The sequence below is a fragment of the Salvelinus namaycush genome, chromosome 20, assembly GCF_016432855.1.
Source record: "Salvelinus namaycush isolate Seneca chromosome 20, SaNama_1.0, whole genome shotgun sequence".
Classification (NCBI taxonomy): domain Eukaryota; kingdom Metazoa; phylum Chordata; class Actinopteri; order Salmoniformes; family Salmonidae; genus Salvelinus; species Salvelinus namaycush.
In genome coordinates, this window is record NC_052326.1 from 13,062,778 (window position 1) to 13,079,640 (window position 16,863).

The 16,863-nt window shown below is 40.8% G+C and overlaps 1 protein-coding gene across 1 annotated transcript; it reads right to left on the reverse strand.

Moving 5' to 3' along the window:
• Positions 1-4,135: 4,135 nt before the first annotated feature.
• On the reverse strand, positions 4,136-6,386 carry tnfrsf18 (tumor necrosis factor receptor superfamily, member 18). The gene is made up of 7 exons (XM_039016745.1): positions 6,122-6,386; positions 5,741-5,866; positions 5,349-5,483; positions 5,141-5,228; positions 4,969-5,039; positions 4,767-4,889; positions 4,136-4,577 (listed from the first exon to the last, which is right to left on the reverse strand). Exons 1-7 carry the CDS (start codon positions 6,249-6,251, stop codon positions 4,459-4,461), a joined length of 792 nt encoding a protein of 263 aa, XP_038872673.1. The 5' UTR covers positions 6,252-6,386; the 3' UTR covers positions 4,136-4,458.
• Between the last annotated feature and the right edge of the window lie 10,477 nt (positions 6,387-16,863).

A 16,863-nucleotide genomic window follows, 5' to 3' on the forward strand; every position in this document is an offset into this window, starting at 1 on the left:
CAAAGCAATCACTTGCCTGCTATTCAGTGGAGTGGCTGTGTGGTCCCAAATCTGGGATTAAGTGTCTCTTTTCCAAGTTTAATATGATAAACATTCAACATTGGCCATGCTGTCAGTGAAGTCTGATTTGTGCCGCGCTCAATACAACTGTTAACTCGGAACTGCAAAAACTTGACTTCAATGAGTTCAAGTCAACTGGGATTTCTGGAAAAAACGAGCTCTGACTGGGAAATACGTTTTGAACGGTAATCCAACTCGGAATTGTAAGTCAGGAACTCGGGCCTCTTTCTAGAGCTACAACCTGAAGATCAATGACGTCATCATGATTCGACCTTGTTTTTTTCCGAGTTCCCAGTTGTCTTGAGAGCACCATAAATCTAGAGAATGCCAGACTTTAATAACAACATTTGCCCACGAAGGACCGACACCCCACCTTCCTGTTCAAGTGAGCACAGCACAACAAGGTGAGTCCAAAAATGTCTTGTATGCTGCTGAATAAATGATGTAATATGCCAGGGAGATGTGTATACTGTAGCTAAGAAAGTAATACTAAGTGTATGTTGTGTAGTAAGCTGTTAGTAGCCCATGTGCCTCACGCTAATCATTTGGTCCCTTTTCCCCTCTTAATTTTGCCTACTGTTCTCACTTGGTGGTGCACATGTAGCCTAGAGCCTCTTTTAGATAAAAGTAATCATTGACTATTGTAAGAGCTTTCATTGTCTGCTTATATCCCCCCGTTATTTATTCTACGATTCTGACATGGTGTACAGGGAGAACACTGTAAGAATGGCCCATGTTCTGAATTCTGTCACTGTACATTTGAAAAGTCGTGAACAAATAGTTATATTGACAACGTCCATCTTAGCTCGCTCATTAATCTCTTAATCGAAATTACGGATTGCCTCTTAATCGCTCGTTTTTCCCTTATGCCATAGTTTATAAATCTCAATTGTCAGTAGAAACCACATTTGTTTACACAAGTCAGCCATATCAACTATGATTTTTTTTTAAAGGCAGTAAATGAGGCTGAATGAAATGTTTCGCTGCCAGACAAGGCTCCGCTGATAGCCAGGTGTAGCAGTGGTAAGGTGTTGGGACTGCTGTTGGGACTCTGCTGTTGGAACAGCTTTCTGTAGGCCATAAGAGTCTGTGGGTGCCGTTTGTCACTGTTATAGTGCAATTAATGTATTGTTTAGTATTGTGTAGTGGCTTTGCTGGCATGCATATATTATTTTTGGGGGTTTGTTTGCCCCACCAAGATTTACATGCTAAAATCACAACTGGAAAAGGTACACTGAAAAGCAGACTGGGCTGACACACGCATGACTAGGGGTGTGGGGGTCATTACATTTTGTCACCCAGTGATTGTCAAGCAAATAACTGCCAAAAAATGGTTGCACGTTTATTAAAAATTAAAAACGGAAATAACTTATTTACATAAGTATTCAGACCATTTGCTATGAGACTCGAAATTGAGCTCAGGTGCATCCTGTTTCCATTGATCATCCTTGAGATGTTTCTACAACTTGATTGGAGTCCACCTGTGGTAAATTCAATTTATTGGACATGATTTGGAAATGCACACACCTGTCTATATAACGTCCCACAGTTGACAGTGCATGTCAGAGCAAAAACCAAACCATGTGGTCCAATTAATTGTATGTAGAGCTCCGAGACAAGATTATGTCGAGGCACAGATCTGGGGAAGGGTTCCAAAACATTTCTGCAGCATTGATGGTCTCCAAGAACACAGTGGCCTCCATCATTCTTATATGGAAGAAGTTTGGAACCACCAAGACTTTTCCTAGAGCTGGCCGCCCAGCCAAACTGAGCAATCGGGGGAGAAGGGCCTTGGTCAGGGAGGTGACCAAGAACCCGATGGTCACTCTGACAGAGCTCCAGAGTTCCTCTGTGGAGATGGGAGAACCTTCCAGAAGCATAGAACAAAAAGGCCTGCACACTGTTAAAGCTCCCAATTCACTGCTTTATTGACAACATTTCGATTGGAAACAGACCTTTGTCAGGTCCAACACACTGAGTGTTCACATCCCAAAATATATACATTTCACCTCACATGACCATTGCGGACATGACGCATGGTGGGTGCCAAAAACATTTTTATATCTCTAATAATTAAATAACAATGAGATGGGTACATGTAATGGTTCCAGAAAATAATATATATTTACAACATGACCAGATGGGTAACCTGGAAGGAAAGACAAATCAAAGTAAAGTAACATATTCAGGTAACAAATGGTCTGATCCCGATGGTCACTCTGACAGAGCTCCAGAGTTCCTCTGTGGAGATGGGAGAGCCTTCCAGAAGGACCTTATCAGGCCTTTATGGTAGAGTGGCCAGACGGAAGTCACTCCTCAGTAAAAGGCACATGACAGCCCACTTAGAATTTGCCAAAAATCACCTAAAGGACTGACTATGAGAAACAAGATTCTATGGTCTGATGAAACCAAGATTGAACTCTTTGGCCTAAATGCCAAGCGTTATGTCTGGAGGAAACCAGGCACCTTCCCTACAGTGAAGCATGGTGGTGGCAGCATCATGCTATGGGGATGTTTGTCAGCTGCAGGGACTTGGAGACTAGTCAGGATCGAGGGAAAGATGAAGGGAGCAAAGTACAGAGAGATCCTTGATGAAAACCTTCTCCAGAGCGCTCAGGACATCAGACTGGGGTGAAAGTTAACCTTCCAACAGGACAACGACCCTAAGCACACAGCCAAGACAATGCAGAAGTGGCTTCTTGGGCCAAGAAACACCAGCAATGGACATTAGACCGGTGGAAATCTGTCCTTTGGTCTGATGAGTCCAAATTTGAGATTTTTGGTTCCAACCGCCGTGTCTTTGTGAGACGCAGAGTAGGTGAACGGATGATCTCCGCATGTGTGGTTCCCACCATGAAGCATGGAGGAGGGGGTGTGATGCTGTGGGAGTGCTTTGCTGGTGACACTCAGTGATTTATTTAGAAGTCAAGGCACACTAAACCAGCATGGCTACCACAGGATTCTGCAGCGATACACCATCCCATCTGGTTTGCGCTTTATGGAACTATCATTTGTTTTTCAACAGGACAATGACCCAAAACACACCTCCAGGCTGTGTAAGGGCTATTTGACCAAGAAGGAGAGTGATGGAGTGCTGCAACAGATGACCTGGTTTCCGCAATCACCTGACCTCAACCCAATTGAGATGGTTTGAAATGAGTTGGACCACAGAAAAGCAGCCAACAAGTGCTCAGCATATGTGGGAACTCCTTCAAGCATGTTGGAAAAGCATTCCAGGTGAAGCTGGTTGAGAGAATGCCAAGAGTGTGCAAAGCTGTCACCCAAGACAAAGGCTGGCTGCTTTGAAGAATCTAATTTATAAAATATATTTGGATTTGTTTAACATGTTTTTGGTTACTACGTGATTCCATATGTGTTATTTCATAGATTTGATGTCTTCACTTTTATTCCACAATGTTGAAAATAGAAAAGTAAAGAAAAACCTTTGAATGAGTAGGTGTGTCCAAACTTTTGACTGGTACTGTGTATATATACAGGCCTCAACCACTACCCTGAGAGCACTTCATTCAGCATATCATGAGGCCCTCATGTTCCTTACCAATCAAAAACGTCTAACACATCATTGTGATCTCTACTGCGCCGTTGGCTGGTCGTCATTGACCTTGCGTAGTCTTAAACACTGGTATACACTGATTTAAAAGCCCATATTGGGTATAATGTCACTTTATCTCTGTTCTTTTTTAATCAGGTCAGTAAATAAATATAGATCACGGTCCTATTCTCATTTGCTTTCTTGTAGTACCAAGAATTAGAATAGGTCATGGTAGAAATAGTTTTAGTTACTCATCTCTATTGTCCTGGAATTATCTCCTAAACATTATAAAATTAGATGATCTAGTCACGCTGGTGGAGTTTAAACACTTGGTCAATGTAATATCATAAAGTGTAATTGTCGTTAGGACAGCTGTTTTTTAGTTATGACATTTGTGTTTTTTTATGTAATATGTAATTATTTTACTGTATATGTGTCTAATGTTTTGTTAAATGTTGTATCAGTGTATGTAAGATGTTTTGCCTGAAACTTTGTTCCCCCGTAGCTGTTGGACCAGGTCTCTCTTGAAAAATAGATTTTATCTTAATGCGCGAAAACCTGTATAAATAAAGGTTAAATAAAAAACGAAAAATGTTGGGATTCTTTAGAAAGAGTCAAAACAGTATTAATTGTGCAAAAAAAGTAAGAAAAGCTATATAAAATAGTAATTAGTATTGATGAAAGACTGCACAAATAAAGGAAATAGCAACAAACAAGATTACAAAAGACAAGGTAATTATAGCAAGCTAACTGCAAAACAAATTGTAGAAGTAGCATTTGTTCATTCAGGACTAGCTGACATGCTACCCTGAAGTCAAAGCCCTCCTGCAAGCAGATGTAAGATATCACACAGTGGAGATGCTCGCCATGGAGAGCAGAATCTGGCTGGCATTGTCCTTGGTTTCAGCATGCTGGATGAGCTGGCCTTCACTCTCCTCTTTTGACAGCGGGAGACCATGTATATCTGGAGAAGCGATGGAAATACTTGTTGCAGGGCAGTTCACTGAAGGCTGTTTTTAACACATCAGTACTTGAACTTGAACTTTACTGTAATTCATTTGAGAATAAATTGTAGCCCAAGCTATGTGTTCCAAAGTATTCCAAATAGACCAGCACACAGTATCATCGACTTAACCAACTCTGTGGTACTCACTAGCTTCAGGCTTGTGCCCGATTCTCCTGATGCAGGCATAAGTGAGGAACACCAAGAGGATGACAGCAAAGAAGAAGAAGCCAGTGGCCAGAATGTAACGCCCGTCCTCTTTGTTTCCTTGCCCTGATAAACAGAAGAAATGATTACAACCCAAATACATTTCTAATACCTATGAACTGCTTGACTGTAATCGCCAACATACCATGTATACCACATTTTGAGTTATGGGTCTTGTTCCCAGGGAAGATCACAACAAATCCATGTGTATCACACCTGTTGGTGACAAGGTATTACAAGTTATTTAGGAGCCTCTAAAAACATTTCACAAGATAGAGGAACTGATATTTGGCTATTTTTCAAAACTGTGTTCTTACTGTGTCAATGGTTTGCAGTGACCCTGTTCAGTGTCAGAGTATGTGTTATTGGGACATGGGACACATTTCCAAGTGTATTCCCTGGAACCTGCCATTGGAAAACATACTTTAAGTTAGCAGTGGTATGGACATGGCTGTTGATCCTTTCGCTACATTTGTAAATAGTCCGTGACAAGTAGTGAGGAAGGAAAATATATGAATGTCTTACCTGTCCTCTTCAGTTCCTCTCCCTTGCGACATTTCTTTTCCTTTTCACATTTTGAGCAGACATGGTCTGAGCACAGGAAACCAGAGCCACACAAACAGTTTGCGTTTGCGGTTGAGGTGCATGCTCTTGCATAGACTGCCCAGAAAAGCAAAGAGAGAAAGAAGACAACTAGGTGAGAGTCCAATAATTCAGTAATGGGATTTCCAAACAATGACATGAAAAGTGTGAGCCCCAGAAGCCACCACTTTCCTGACATTCTTTCTTTCCTACAGTATCATTACTTGTTTTGACCATTGAGGCTCCATCAACAATCTAAGTGTAGGACGCTAATGTTTTTCAGAGCTAGATCAATAGAATGTTTTGTTTATGTCACCTCTCATCTTAACCCTTACCCTGTTGGCATTTGAGGCATGGTTGACAGTTCTCTACGCGGTCACTGAACTCAGAGTAGGAGTCCGCTGGGCAGTCACCACAGTCGGTTTTGGCATGAGTGGTGCAGTGCTTCTTCAAAAATGTGCCTATGAACCAAGACAGGATTGTATATCATAATCACTACCACTCACAGAATCACTCATTCAATATTACTTTATATGTCTTATACATCAAGTAATCATCACACAGGGTCCAACTAAAATTTACATGCATCCTTTTTTAGAATAATTATGATTTTAAAAAAGGATTTCAATTGGTATAATGATTTTATATCATATGTTCAGTTGTTTAATCCCATGGTCACTAGTCTACTGAATTGTTGTTAGAGGCTAAAAACGAACCTGGTGGACAAAGTCCACAACATCTGCCATCTTTTTCATACATATCATTGCATCGTAGATCCGCTGCTAAACCCGAAGTCCAAAAACACAGAAGACATATGACTGTCATCTGTATGTATTGAGTGTTCATAATGTTAAGTATCCTGTCCTTTCAACCGTGAGGGTTTTATTTGCTGTACACAGTGACGTTACACAGTGGCGTCAGGTATCTCCTTCTCTCCCTATTTTTCTCTCTATTTTTCTCTCTATTTTTCTCTCTCTCGCTCTCTCGCTCTCTCTCTCTCTCTCTCTCTCTCTCTCTCTCGCTCTCTCGCTCTCTCGCTCTCTCGCTCTCGCTCTCGCTCTCGCTCTCTCTCTCTCTCTCTCTCTCTCTCTCTCTCTCTCTCTCTCTCTCTCTCTCTCTCTCTCTCTCTCTCTCTCTCTCTCTCTCTCTCTCTCTCTCTCTCTCTCTCTGTGTGTGTGGGTGTATGGGTTTGCCAGTGTGGTGAGATTTTCTGTGAAAAGGTACAGTGAAGAGCAGACTGTGCTGACAGACGCATGACTAGGGCTGTGGCGGTCCTTACATTTTGTCAGCTGGTGATTGTCAAGCTAAAAACTGCCGGACTCACGGTAATTGACCGTTAATTAACTTGAGCACATTTGTGACCGACCCCTCAAATCGGTCTTATGTAGCAAAATTTCAAATCGTTTTTTTTACATTGGATAAAAGTAGAGACTACAACATGGTATATCATACACTACAGTTGAGGAACAATGGGAAAGTTATTCTGCTTTGAAAGTTGATAAACTTGTATACTCACTTGTGAGAAATTGGCCTTTGAATCTTTTGGTACTACTACTGGAGAGCCCTTCTTTGTCTACACCCATTCAGCATTGTTCACCCCCTCTTAAGCTTCTGTACTGACATCAGCAGTCAAGCACCCAAGCTAACTTGCTAGCTACTTCCAGACACAAATGAGAGAACAGCTCACTGAACATTACTCGCCCTAGCAGAGCTGGTTAGGCTGTTATGTTATCCAGAGCATTGGTGACTGCAACTGTGCTGTCCGATTGCCCAGAGCATTGATGACTGTAACTGTGCTGCCAGCAACAATTTAGTTGCGCTTTTTTGCCAACGTTTACTGACACCGGCCATATTCAACTGGTGTTGAGCGCTCCTAAATTCATCAGTTATTTTGCGCTCTGGCACACTCAGACAAGAGTGCTCTGATATCGGAGTAGATGGCTAGACTGCATTTATGAACACACCCAAAATGGTTACTTGCATATTGGAGTATTTTGTTAAGACATGTAGCTAGCTAGCTAAACAATGAACCATAATCACAACTCATGACGTTACTACCCTGAATGAATCTGCAGATAGCTAACCAACGTCTATGAACAGTTGTCGCAGTGACATTCTATTAAAATGGATACTTGCATATTCAAGACTTTTGTTAAGACATGTAGCTAGCTAGCTAAACAATGAACCATTATCACAACTCATGATGTTGGTTCGATTTATGCATCTGCAGGTAGATAACCAACGTCTATCAACAGTTGTCGCAGTGACATTCTATTGAAATGGATACTTGCACAGTGGCGTCCCCAGCTAGCACAGTGGATCCTCAGCTAGCACAGTGAGTCTGGGCACTCGGCTGAGAGTCAGACTCGGCCAACGTCATGTGGCCTGAGTCTGGGCCGCCTCCGGCACTATTACTTATGGCTAGGATGTGAGGCTTGAGCTCGGTCTGATTCCGATGTGATTTATCTGGCCCAAATGTATTACTTGGGGCTCGGGTCGATTGGGGCTACTCTCTGGCAGATGATTACACGGGCTGATTGTCACGTTCGTCGTAATGTGAAAGAGAGGAGGACCAAGGCGCAGCGTGATATGAATACGTCTTCTATTTATTTATGAAGATGAACACTAAACAAACTATACAAAATAACAAAACGAACGTGAAGCTATCATACAAAAGTGCAGACACATGCAACTAGACATAGACAATCACCCACGAAATACCCAACGGAATATGGCTGCCTAAATATGGTTCCCAATCAGAGACAACGATAAACAGCTGCCTCTAATTGAGAACCAATCTAGGCAACCATAGACATACAAACACCTAGACAAGACAAAACACATAAATCCCCCATGTCACACCCTGACCTAACCAAAATAATAAAGAAAACAAAGATAACTAAGGCCACTGATTTACACTGATTTATATAATTAACATTTCATCATTTATTTTTCCATATTTTCTCATTGTTTCTGTGATTTAAAAAAATACAATTAACATTTCGATTAAATTCTTTAAGAATTCTGCATAGTATTTTAGTTTTTTCATTCGTGCAAGGCAATTGATAAGCATTAAAGACTTTGCGGATGGAGCCTCCCCAGTGGCGCAGTGGTCTAAGACACTGTGTTGCAGTGCAAACTGCGTTGCTACAGATGCTGGTTCAAGACCCGTGCCGGTCGCGTTCCGGGAGACCCATGAGGCGAAGCACAATTTGCCCAGCGTCGTCCGAGTTAGGGGAGGGTTTGGCCGGCTGGGATGTAGCGACTTCTATGACAGGCCAGGCACATGCACGCTGACACGGTCACCAGAAGGCGATACAGGTGCATCAAAGCGGGGACCGAGAGACTGAAAAACAGCTTCTATCTCAAGGCCATCAGACTGTTAAACAGCCATCACTAACATTGAGTGGCTGCTGCCAACATACTGACTCATCTCTAGCCACTTCAATAATGAAGAATTGATGTAATAAATGTATCACTAGCCACTTTAAACAATGCCAATTTATATAATGTTTACATACCCTACATTACTCATCTAATATGTATATACTGTACTCTATATCATCTACTGCATCTTGACTATGCCGTTCGGTCATCGCTCATTCATATATTTGTATGTAGATATTCTTATTCATTCCTTTACACTTGTGTGTATAAGGTAGTTGTTGTGAAATTGTTAGGTTAGATTACTTGTTAGATATTACTGCATGGTCGGAACTAGAAGCACAAGCATTTCGCTACACTCTCATTAACATCTGCTAGCCATGTGTATGTGACAAATAAAATTTGATTTGATTTGGTGTTTCCTCCGACACAAAATGTTTTTTTTGGATGGGTATAATTTGGATGTATAAAATAGTCATATTTAAAATGACTAAATCAGGTAATTTTGTATACATTTATTTACATTTGCATCGGGCTGCTTCTGGGAGGATTCTGGTAAGATGCCGGCAAAGTCGGCTGAATTCCGGTAGATGGAAATGGCCCGAGGTACTTGGGCCGATTCAGTCATTCATTTTGATTCCGGGCGGAGTCCGACACCCGATTCTGGGCCGATTCAATCAGTTCTGGCCTCCCGGAAGAGGGCCGCCCGCTTCTGGGCCAATTCCTCATTGCTAGATGGGTCTTTGTTCAGACATGTAGCTAGCTAGCTAAACAATGAACCATAATCACAACTCACGCATGACTCTGCAGGTAGCTAACCAACCAGGTTCAATGTTAGCAAGCCAAGCAAATGGCTCTGAGATACGAATAATAATATCATGCACATAACGTTCGCTAGCGAGCCAGCCACCTAACGTTAGCTAGCTAACATTACACTTTACCTGGAAATGAAACCACTTTCTTACCTGTATACATCATATATGGATGAGTCTCCTGTCACGGATGCCATGGTTGCCGTTATTTTGAAGATGTAATCTGGAGACAGGTGTTTTCTCCATCTCCTTAGCTATCATACTCAAATTCAACTGAACTCGGTCCTCCAGAAAGTGGAGAGCAACACTTATGCAGTTTTACTACACAATTTTTTTTTTTTAAAGAAGCGTTAGACAGGATTATCAACACATACTGACCGTCTCAAATAGACAGACGCGTGCTACATGGCAGACCAATCTGTACTCATCTCTCAGCATGTCAAGCCCTTTCATTATCTCAGCCAATCATGGCTAGCGGGAAGGTTGCTGACTTTTTCTGTGCCTAAACCAACTAGGCTCATAATTTAATAATTGAATTTGTATTTACAGATGGCATACAAGTTTGTTATTAAGGCACATGAAAGTTCACATGTTTTTGCCCCAAAAAACGCATTTTGATAAAACAAAATAAAGTTCACGTTCAAACGGCTCTCCTGTGAAGTAGTGACCCTACATTTCCTGAAACAGGTCACATATTAGGCCCAGCCTTTGGAACTTTGGATTTCCTAGATATGGCTACTATATTGTGATCACTACATCCTATGGATTTGGATACAACTTTAAAGCAAATTTCTGCGGCATTAGTAAAGATGTATTTGTATTTGTATTTATTATAGTTCCCCATTAGCTGCTGCCAAGGCAGCTACTTTTCCTGGACTACAGCAAAATTAAGACAGTTTATACAACTTTAAAAACATTACAATACATTCACAGATTTCACAACACACTGTGTGCCCTCAGGCCCCTACTCCACCACTACCTCATATCTACAGTACTAAATCCATGTGTATGTGTGTGTGTATAGTGCATATGTTATCGTGTGTGTGTATGCATGTGTCTGTGCCTATGTTTGTGTTGCTTCACAGTCCCCGCTGTTCCAGAAGGTGTTTTTTATCTGTTTTTTAAATCTAATTTTACGACTTGCATCAGTTACTTGATGTGGAATAGAGTGCATTCAACGTGTCAATACCTCTCATAAATACAAGTAGTGATGAAGTCAATCTCTCCTCCACTTTGAGCCAGGAGTGATTGACATGTATATCATTAATATTAGCTCCCTGTGTACATCCAAGGGCCAGCCGTGCTGCCCTGTTCTGTGCCAATTGCAATTTTCCTAAGTCCTTTTTTGTGGCACCTGACCACACGACTGAACAGTAGTCAAGGTGCGACAAAACTAGGGCCTATAGGACCTGCCTTGTTGATAGTTTTGTTAAGGCAGACCAGCGCTTTATTATGGATATACTTCACCCCGGCTTAGCTAATGTTGTATCAATATGTTTTGACCATGACAGTTTACAATCCAGGGTTACTCCAAGCAGTTTAGTCATCTCAACTGGCTCAATTTCCAGATTATTTATTACAAGATTTAGTTGAGGTTTAGGGTTTAGTGAATGATTTCTCCCAAATACAATGCTTTTTGTATTTAGAAATATTTAGGGTTAACTTATTCCTGGCCACCCACTCTGAAACAAACTGCAGCTCTTTGTTAAGTGTTGCAGTCCTTTCAGTCGCTGTAGTAGCTGACGTGTGTTGAGTCTTCCGCATACATAGACACTCTGGCTTTCTTCAAAGTCAGTGGCATTTCGTTAGTAAAGATTGAAAAAAGCTAAGGGCCTAAACAGCTACCCTGGGGAATTCCTGATTCTACCTGGATTATGTTCGAGGGGCTTCCATTAAAAAACGCCCTCTGTGTTCTGTGAGACAAATAACTCTTTATCCACATTATAGCAGGGGGTGTAAAGCCATAACATATACGTTTTTCCAGCAGCAGACTATGATCGATAATGTCAAAAGCTGCACTGAAATCTAACAAGACAGCCAGCACAATCATATTATCATCAATTTCTATCAGCCACTGTATTAATACATGGTGATGATTTTCAATCCTGTGCAGCTTGTAACTACCCTGGTAGCTTGACTGAAAACCTGAACCAGGTTGCAGGTACAGTTTGAGGCTTTTTCTTGAGTGAGCAGCTTGATGAAAGCCAGTCTATATTTAAATCACCCAGAAAATATTCCTCTCTGTTGACATCACATACATCATCAAGCATGTCACACATATTATCCAGATACTGACTGTTAGCACTTGGTGGTCTATAGCAGCTTCCCACAAGAATGGGCTTTAGGTGAGGCAGATTAACCTGTAGCCATATTACTTCAACAGTATTTAACATGAAATGCTCTCTAACCTTTACAGGAATGTGGTTCTGAATATAAACCGCAACACCGCCCCATTGTCATTTCTGTCTTTTCAGTAGATGTTATAATCATGTTTTGCTACCACTGTATCATCAAAGGTATTATCTAAGTGACTTTCAGAGATAGTCAGAATATAAATGGAATATTTCACAAGCAAGTTATTGACTTCATGAACCTTGTTTCTTAGGCTACATATGTTAATATGGGCTATTTTTAGCATTTCTGGTTTGCTTGATTGTTTTTAATGCTTTACTGGGAAGCTTATCAGAAGCAGACTTGCTCATGTTATTTACAGTGCATTCGGAAAGTATTCAGACCCCTTGACTTTTTTCACATTTTATTAGGTTACAGCCCTATTCTAAAATTGATTTAAGTAATTTTATCCTTCATCAATCTACACACAATACACCATAATGAAAAAGCGAAACAGGTTTTTAGAAATTTTTGCAAATGTATTAAAAATAAACAGATACCTTATTTACATAAGTATTCAAACCCTTTGCTATGAGACTCGAAATTGAGCTCACGTGCGTCCTGTTTCCATTGATCATCCTTGAGATGTTTCTACAACTTGATTGGAGTCCACCTGCGGTAAATTCAATTGATTAAATTCATTTTAAAAGGCTAATGCTCCAGATCCTCAACTAGTCTAAAGAAGGCCAGTTTTATTGCTTCTTTAATCAGCACAACAGTTTTCAGCTGTGCTAACATAATTGCAAAAGGGTTTTCTAATGATCAATTAGCCTTTTAAGATTATAAACTTGGAATAGCTAACACAACGTGCCATTGGAACACAGGAGTGATGGTTGCTGATAACGGGCCTCTGTACACCTATGTAGATATTCCATAAAAAATCTGTCGTTTCCAGCTACAATAGTCATTTACAACATTAACAATGTCTAAACTGTATTTCTGATCAATTTGATGTTATTTTAATGGACACAAAATGTGCTTTTCTTTCAAAAACAAGGACATTTCTAAGTGACCCCAAATGTTTGAACGGTAGTGTATATTTGAAGTGTATGTGGGTTGTTTGTGGGTTTTTTTGTTCCCAAACCCTTCCTTGTGAATTTAAAAATGTCAGGTGGGAACTGAGAAAGAAATTGTGTTGGGAGAGAGTTTATCAGGTATCAAGGTAAGACCCAGATGCAGACCGTGTCGAAGTGACAACATTTATTACAGCAACAGGGGCAAAGGTACAGGACGACAGGCAGGGTCAGGTCAGGCAGAGGTCGGTAATCCAGAGGTGGGGCAAAGGTACCGGACGGCATTCAGGCTCAGGGTCAGGCAGAGTGGTCAGGCGGGTGGGTACAGGGTCAGGACAGGCAAGGGTCAAAAACCAGGAGGACGAGAAAAGAGAGACTGGGGAAAAGCAGGAGCTGACACAATAACGCTGTTTGTCTTGACAAACAAGATGAACTGGCAACAGACAAACAGAGAACACATGTATAAATACACAGGGGATAATGGGGAAGATGGTCGACACCTGGAGGGGGGTGGAGACAATCACAAACACAGGTAAAACAGATCGGGTTGTGACAGAGTTGAGTTATTGACTAGACTGGTGGGGGTCAGGCGTGCAGGCGGCTCGTGCTGGCTGGTCAGTCTTGCTGAAATTTGATACAGAGGATGTCTTAATAAAGACAATCAAAGGTATTTGTATTTTTTCAAGAGTTGTTAATTTATTAGGCTATTGGTTAAAGGTGCAACACAATATTTATTATTGGATTACCTTTGATCTATGTCAGTCTTATTAATCACTTGAACATATATGACCGACCGGTTCAAATCGGTCTTATGTAGCAAAATTTGAAATTGTGTTTTTTACACTGGATAAAAATAGAGACTCAGAGCTAGACAATTGTATGTCATACACTACAGTTGAGGAACAATGGGAAAGTAATTCTACTTTGAAAGTTGATAAACTTGTAACCCCACTTTTAAGAAAATGGCCTTGAATGTTTTGCTACACCTACTGGAGAGCTCTAATTTGTCTACACCTATTCATCATCGTTCACACCATCTAAAGCCTTAGCCCCACCCATTACTTTAAGGATTCACATGTGAGGCCATGTACTAAACAACCAAAGATTTCAAGACTAAAGGCTGGTTTATACTACGGATGTATTCATACATTTAATCTGGAGTGCCAGAGTGTGCTCAGAGTGCGCACTGGGCGTTCGTAAACTCAGAGCTTTGTCAGATTGTCCATTCATAAATTCAGAGCGTTTCGATCTTGGAGAGTTTTGTGAGCACACTGGACGCTCTGGCCGAGGAGTAGGGTTGATCCAAGCGTTCTGACCTAACAACAGCAGTCAAGCACCCAAGCTAACTGGCCAACATTGGCTAGCTTGCTAGCTACTTCCAGGCACAAATGAGAGAACAGCTCACTCTAACCATTTTACTCTCCCTAGCAGAGCTGGTTAGGCTGTTTTTATGTTATCCAGAGCGTTGGTTACTGCAACTGTGCTGCTGACAACAATTGAATTACGCTTTTTTCCCAAAGTTTACTGACAGGTAGCTAAACAACCATGTGCAATGTTAGCTAGCTAACATTAGGCTATTAGTAGCAATGCAAATGGATCTGTGATATGAATAATATAACTACACAGATCTCATACACGTAACGTTAGCTAGCGAGCCAGCCAGCTAAAGTGAGCTAGCTAGCTAACAGTACACTTTAACTTGAAATTAAAACTAATTTCTGACAAAATTACAAACGAGTAATATCTGAAAATGTAGCTAGCTCGACTATCTTACCTGTAAACATGGATGGACACTTCTCCCTCTCTGTCACGAATGCCATGGTTGCCCTTTGTTTTAAGATGTGATCCGGAGACCGATGTTTGATACAACAGTGTGTTCTCTTTTCGAATCCGTCTGCATATTTGAAATCAAACATCAGAATTGTATCCATCTCCTTAGCTATCATACTCTAATTCCACTGATTTCAAAACTTGGTCCTCCAGAAAGTGGAGAGCAACACTTATGCAGTTCTACAATGTGATATTTTTGAAAAAAGCTTATTTAGAAAGGATTACCTACACACACTGACCAGCTCATGTTATAGACAGAAGCGTGCTACTTGGCAGACCAATCTGAAATCATCACTCGGCATATCCAACCTACTCATTATCTCAGCTAATCATGTCTAGCGGGAAGGTTGCTGACTTTTTCTGTGGCTACTAGACTTGTAATTTAACACTTTTATTTGTATTTACAGATGGCATACACATTTTTTTATAAGGCACACGAAAGTTAATATGTTCCAGAAGGCATTTCTGCCAAAAAAACACATTTTGATTATTTTTTTAAGTTTACATTCAAATGGCTCTCCTGTGAAGTAGTGACACGCGACACACGCCTAGTTTCCTGAAACGAGTCACATATTTAATAATGATCCCTTAGCTAGCTTGATGACTGTGGGCATTCTTTCTTACTTTTTGTTCTATATAGAGACAGCATATTTGATTGTATAAAAATGCATGAAATGAGCTGAAGATGCCCAAAACTATTCTGGGGAAGGACAGCAGACCCCCCATCAGGTTATGTTTTTTAAAACCAAAGTGGCGCCCACGGTGCTTAATATTAGGAAAGTTGAGAAATAAATATAGTAAATATAGTAGGGCTAGATTAAAAATCATAAACCACATGTTTTTATAGACTTAATCTACAGTTTTTTTTAAACTATTGATCTGTGAACTTCATCACATTCATGTTTTTGTATCAATACATTGTGGTCATGCATAGGGCTGTTAAGGTGACCGTATTACCGCCACATCGGTAGTCTCAAGTCATGACGGCAGTCAAATTCCATTTGACCGTTTAGTCACGGTAACTAGGCTTCTCCAAGAGCTGATGCTGCTGATGGTCATTAGTAGCCTACCAAACTTGCTAACTGCCTGGTACTCAGCACTCTATTGTCCCTCGAATCACTCTAATATCAATGCAAATGTTTCAAAAATCTAATCAAACACTTAATGAGAGCCCATGAGCTCATGTTGTACAACATTTCTATAGAGGGGGAGGGATATATGGAATTGTTTTAAGCAGGTCACACCAAGGATCATTTTACTATTTGATTTAGAATTTTTAGACCCCTTGCTGCATTAAAAAATATGTAGAAATTTTTTTTGATGAACAATTGTTTTTGTCCTTACAGCTTTTAGGCCGTACAGATGCATTGAACAACAAATTCACTACCTAGAACAACAGATAGTGAAATCTAAATGAATAAATGATAATCTAAATCTAAATGAAGTTGTTCTGAAGTGTCTGTCCTATATCTGAGAGATTTAGGACAGATGTATTTAATGAACTGTTATTTGAAGTGAAAGAGATTTGCACCAGTATATGTGAAATCCATGTGTGTCTCTGTACACATTACATGATGTGTTCTGATGGCAAGACCATTCTCAGCCTGAGTCAGAGGTTCATGCATACCCCTGTGAGCTAGTTGATATTATGCAATGCTTGTGGGTAACACTTTCTCAAAAAATGTCACAAGGTAATCCCACACGCCTACTAAACTTCTCTAGACAGCCGCCTTTAAAGTCTCTGTCACTCTTTCATTCCTAACCAGCCTATATTGACTGCATCAACTAAGAGCCAAAGGAACACGTCACAACTGTCACATCGCCTCTTCAACGTGGTGTCAGCTGCAGATAAAGACCACAGATAAGACGAAGTATGTGGGTGGGTGGGTCACAATAATCGTCACAATACTGTCACAGCCTACATACACTGCAGTAGTTTCCCTTACTGAAGCCTCTCTGCCAACAAGAGTCAGGGCACATATCACTTACAGCCATCACAACCACCCACAGCATCACACATCGCCTGAT